This window comes from Salmo salar, chromosome 22, assembly GCF_965601325.2.
Source record: "Salmo salar chromosome 22, fSalSal1, whole genome shotgun sequence".
NCBI classification, from domain to species: Eukaryota; Metazoa; Chordata; class Actinopteri; order Salmoniformes; family Salmonidae; genus Salmo; species Salmo salar.
The window spans coordinates 13001611-13007624 of NC_138312.1; the positions used below are offsets into that span (position 1 = coordinate 13001611).

General features: G+C 40.8%; 1 protein-coding gene across 1 annotated transcript; it reads right to left on the bottom strand.

The window, feature by feature from the left end:
* Positions 1–360: 360 nt before the first annotated feature.
* LOC106582620 (tumor necrosis factor receptor superfamily member 5) lies at positions 361–2636 on the bottom strand. The gene is made up of 7 exons (XM_014165845.3): positions 2467–2636; positions 2087–2212; positions 1695–1829; positions 1487–1574; positions 1315–1385; positions 1119–1235; positions 361–922 (listed from the first exon to the last, which is right to left on the bottom strand). The coding sequence occupies exons 1-7, from the start codon at positions 2594–2596 to the stop codon at positions 867–869; spliced, it is 723 nt and encodes a 240-aa protein (XP_014021320.2). The 5' UTR covers positions 2597–2636; the 3' UTR covers positions 361–866.
* Positions 2637–6014: the final 3378 nt, after the last annotated feature.

A 6014-nucleotide genomic window follows, 5' to 3' on the forward strand; every position in this document is an offset into this window, starting at 1 on the left:
GTCAGCCATGTCAGCTACAGTATGTTTTTTTTGAAGGCAGTAAATGAGACTGAATGAACTGTTTCGCTGCCAGGCATTGGTCTGCTGATAGCCAGGTGTAACAGTGGCAAGATGTTGGGCCTGCTGTTGGGACAGCTTTATGTAGGCTCTAACAGTTTGTGGGCACCATTTGTCACCGTTATAGTACAATTAATGTATGGTTTAGTGTTGTGTAGTGGCTTTGCTGGCATGCATCCCACTTTTTATTTTTATTTTGCCCCACCAAGATTTACATGCTAAAATCGCCACTGATTCTGTACTATGTGTTAAATTTGCACTGTTTCCACGTGCTAATGTTTTAGCATTTGTTGCACAAAACCCGTTCAAGTCATCGGACCGATATTAGCATTTTTTGCACATCATGACCAAATAATTTGAAAATATCAAACATTTATTGTGAAACTCAACAAAGTAATTTACTGATGTTTTGAACATGATGCCAGAAAAAATGCTAACCAATGTGTCATTTTTCTAATTTGGGTGAACTATCCTTTTAATGGAACTTTAAGTTAATATTGGGATTCTTTAGAAAGAGTAAAAACAGCATTAATTGTGCAAAAAAGTAAGAAAGCTATATAAAATAATACTTAGTATTGAGGAAAGACTGCACAAATAAAGGAAATAGCAACAAATAAGATTACAAAAGACAAGGAAATTATTGCAGTCTAACTGCAAAACAAATTGTAGAAGTAGCATTTGTTCATTCAGGACTAGCTGACATGCTACCCTGCAATAAAAGCACTCCTGCAAGCAAATGTAAGATATCACACAGTGGAGATGCTCGCCATGGACAGCAGAATCTGGCTGGCATTGTCCTTGGTTTCAGCCTACTGGATGAGCTGGCCTCCACTCTCCTCTTTTGACAGCGGGCAACCATGTATATCTGGAGAAGTGATGGAAATACTTGTAGCAGAGCAGTTCACTGAAGGCTGTTTTTAAAACATCAGTACTTGAACTGAACTTTACTGTAATTCATTTGAGAATAAATTGTAGCCTAAGCTACTACGCTATGTGTTCCAAAGTATTCCAAATAGACCGGCACACAGTATCATAGCCTTAACCAACTCTGTGGTACTCACTAGCTTTAGGCTTGTGCTCAATTCTCCTGATGCAGACATAAATTAGGAACACCAAGAGGACGACAGCAAAGAAGAAGAAGCCAATGGCCAGAATGTAACGCCCGTCCTCTTTGTTTCCTGATAAACAGAAAAAAATATTACAACCCAAATACATTTCTAATACCTATGAATTGCTTGACTGTAATCGCCAACATACCATGTATACCACATTTTGAGTTATGGGTCTTGTTCCCAGGGAAGATCACAACAAATCCAAATGTACCACACCTGTTGGTGACAAGGTATTACATGTTATTTAGGAGCCTCTAAAAACATTTCACACGATAGAGGAACTGATATTTGGCTATTTTTCAAAACTGTGTTCTTACTGTGTCAATGGTTTGCAATGACCCTGTTCAGTGTCCGAGTATGTGTTATTAGGACATGGGACACATTTCCAAGTGTATTCCCTGGAACCTTCCATTGGAAAACATACTTTAAGTTAGCAGTGGTATGGACATGGCTGTTGATCATTTTGCTACATTTGTAAATAGTCAGTGACAAGTAGTGAGGAAGGAAAATATATGAATGTCTTACCTGTCCTCTTCAGTTCCTCTCCCTTGCGGCATTTCTTTTCCTTTTCACATTTTGAGCAGACATGGTCTGAGCACAGGAAACCAGAGCCACAAGAACAGTTTGCGTTTGCGGTTGAGGTGCATGCTCTTGCATAGACTGCCCAGAAAAGCAAAGAGAGAAAGAAGACAACTGGGTGAGAGTCCAATAATTCAGTAAAGGGATTTCCAAACAATGACATGAAAAGTGTGAGCCCCAGAAGCCACCACTTTCCTGACATTCTTTCTTTCCTACAGTATCATTACTTGTTTAACCCATTGAGGGTCCATCAACAATCTAAGTGTAGGACGCTAATGTTTTTCAGAGCTAGATCAATAGAATGTTTTGTTTATGTCACCTCTCATCTTAACCCTTACCCTGTTGGCATTTGAGGCATGGTTGACAGTTCTCTGTGCGGTCACTGAACTCAGAGTAGGAGTCCGCTGGGCAGTCACCACAGTCGGTTTTGGCCTGAGTGGTGCAGTGCTTCTTCAAAAATGTGCCTATGAACCAAGACAGGATTGTATATCATAATCACTACCACTCACAGAATCACTCATTCAATATTACTTTATATGTCTTATACATCAAGTAATCATCACACAGGGTCCAACTAACATTTACATACATCATTTTTCAGAATAATTATGATTTAGAAAATAATTTCAATTGGTATAATAATTTTATATCATATGTTCAGTTGTTTAATCCCATGGTCACTAGTCTACTGAATTGATGTTAGAGGCTAAAAACTAACCTGGTGGACAAAGTTCACAACATCTGCCATCTTTTTCATACATATCATTGCATCGTAGATCCGCTGCTAAACCCATAGTCCAAAAACACAGAAAACATATGACTGTCATCTGTATGTATTGAGTGTTCATAATGTTAAGTATCCTCTCCTTTCAACCGTGAGGGTTTTATTTGCTGTGCACAGTGACGTTACACAGTGCCGTCAGCTCTCTCTCTCTCTCTCTCTCTCTCTCTCTCTCTCTCTCTCTCTCTCTCTCTCTCTCTCTGTCTGTGTGTTTGCTGGTGTGGTGAGCTTTTCTGTGAAAAGCAGACTGTGCTGACACGCATGACTAGGGCTGTGGCGGTCATTACATTTTGTCAGCTGGTAATTGTCAAGCAAAAAACTGCCGGTCTCACAGTAATTGACCGTTAATTAACTTGAGCACATTATGTAGCAAAATTTGAAATAGTGTTTTTTACATTGGATAAAAGTAGAGACTACAAAATGGTATATCATACACTACAGTTGAGGAACAATGGGAAAGTAATTCTGCTTTGAAAGTTGATAAACTTTTATACTCACTTTTGAGAAAATTGCCTTTGAATGTTTTGGTACTACTACTGGAGAGCCCTTCTTTGTCTACACCCATTCAGCATCGTTCACACCCTCTTAAGCTTTAGCCCCATCCATCTCTTTAAGGGTTGATGCGAGCGTTCTGTACTGACAACAGCAGTCAAGCACCCAAGCTAACTTGCTAGCTACTTCCAGACACGAATGAGAGAACAGCTCACTGAACATTACTCGCCCTAGCAGAGCTGGTTAGGCTGTTATGTTATCCAGAGCATTGCTGACTGCAACTGTGCTGTCCGATTGTCCAGGGTGTTGGTGACTGTAAGTAACTGTGCTGCCAGCAACAATTTAGTTATGCTTTTTTGCCAACATTTACTGACACCGGCCATATTCAACTGGTGTTGAGCGTTCGTAAATTCATCACTTATTTTGCGCTCTGGCACACTCAGACGAGAGTGCTCTGATATCGGAGTAGATGGCCAGACTGCATTTACGAACGCACCCGAAATGGTTACTTGCATATTGGAGTCTTTTGTTAAGACATGTAGCTAGCTAAACAATGAACTATAATCACAACTCATGATGTTACTACCCTGCATGAATCTGCAGGTAGCTAACCAACATCTATCAACAGTTGTCGCAGTGACATTCTATTAAAATGGATACTTGCACAGTGGTTCCCAGCTAGCACAGTGGATCTGGGCCGATTCCGGCTTAGAGTCTGGGCACTCGGCTGAGAGTCAGACTCGGCCAACGTCATGTGGCCTGAGTCTGGGCCGCCTCCGGCACTATTACTTATGGCTAGAATGTGAGGCTTGAGCTCGGTCCAATTCCGGTCTGAGTATTCTGGCTCAAATGTATTACTTGGGGCTCGGGTCGATTGGGGCTACTCTCTGGCAGATGATTACATGGGCTGATTTATATAATTAACATTTCATTATTTATTTTTCCATATTTTCTCATTGTTTCTGTGATAAAAAAAATACAATTAACATTTCAATGAAATTCTTCAAGAATTCTGAGTACTATTTTAGTTTTTTCATACGTGCAAGGCAATTGATAAGCATTAAAAACTTTGCGGATGGAGCCTCCCCAGTGGCGCAGTGGTCTAAGACACTGTGTTGTGCAGTGCAAACTGCGTTGCTACAGATGCTGGTTCAAGACCCGTGCTGGTCGCGTTCCGGGAGACCCATGAGGTGAAGCACAATTGGCCCAGCGTCGTCCAAGTTAGGGGAGGGTTTGGCCGGCTGGGATGTAGCGACTCCTATGGCAGGCCAGGCATATGTACGCTGACACGGTCACCAGAAGGCGAGGTCAGTAAAGGTGCATCAAAGCGAGGACCGAGAGACTGAAAAACAGCTTCTATCTCAAGGCCTTCAGACTGCTTAACAGCCATCACTAACATTGAGTGGCTGCTGACAACATACTGACTCATCTCTAGCCACTTTAATAATGGAAAATTGATGTAATAAATGTATCACTAGCCACTTTAAACAATGTTTACATACCCTACATTACTCATCTCATATGTGTATATACTGTACTCTATACCATCTACTGCATCTTGACTATGCCGTTCGGCCATCGCTCATTCATATATTTGTATGTACATATTCTTATTCATTCCTTTACACTTGTGTGTATAAGGTAGTTGTTGTGAAATTGTTAGGTTAGATTACTTGTTAGATATTACTGCATGGTCGGAACTAGAAACACAAGCATTTTGCTACACTCGCATTAACATCTGCTAGCCATGTGTATGTGACAAATCAAATTTTATTTGATTTGGTGTTTCCTCCGACACATTTTTTGGGGGGGGATGGGTATAATTTGGATGTATTCAATAGTCATATTAAAATGACAAAATCAGGTAATTTTGTATACATTCATTTAAATTTGCATCGGGCTGCTTCTGGGAGGATTCTGGTAAGATGCCGGCAAAGTTGGCTGAATTCCGGTAGATGAAAACGGCCCGGGGTACTTGGGCCAATTCTGGGCAGTCATTCATTTTGATTCTGGGCCGAGTCCGACACCAGATTCTGGGCCAATTCAATCAGTTCTGGCCCCCTGGAAGAGGGCCGCTTCTGGGCCAATTCCTCATTGCTTGCTGTGTCTTTGTTCAGACATGTAGCTAGCTAGCTAAACAATGAACCATTATCACAATTCACGCATGAATCTTCAGGTAGCTAACCAACCAGGTTCAATGTTAGCAAGCCAAGCAAATGGCTCTGAGATATGAATAATAATATCATGCACATAACGTTCGCTAGCAAGCCAGCCAGCTAACGTTAGCTAGCTAACATTACACTTTAACTGGAAATTAAACCACTTTCTTACCTGTATACATCATATATGGATGAGTCTCCTGTCACGGATGCCACGGTTGCCATTAGTTTGAAGATGTAATCTGGAGACAGGTGTTTTCTCCATCTCCTTAGCTATCATACTCAAATTCGACTGAACTCGGTCCTCCAGAAAGTGGAAAGCAACACTTACGAAGTTTTACCACGCGATATATATTTTTTTTAAGAAGTGTTAGACAGGATTACCAACACATACTGACCATCTCAAATAGACAGACGCGTGCTACATGGCAGACCAATCTGAACTCATCTCTCAACATGTCAAGCCCACTCATTATCTCAGCCAATCATGGCTAGCGGGAAGGTTGCTGACTTTTTCTGTGGCTAAACCAACTAGGCTCATAATTTAATAATTTAATTTTTATTTACAGACGGCATACAATTTTGTTATTAAGGCACATAAAAGTTCACATGTTCAAGAAGGCATTTTTGCCCCAAAAACGCATTTTGATAAAATAAAATAAAGTTTATGTTCAAACGGCTCTCCTGTGAAGTAGTGACCCGCGACATACGCCGAGTTTCCTGAAACGGGTCACATATTAGGCCCAGCCTTTGGAACTTTGGATTTCCTAGATATGGCTACTATACTGTGATCACTACATCCTATGGATTTGGATACAACTTTAAAGTACATTT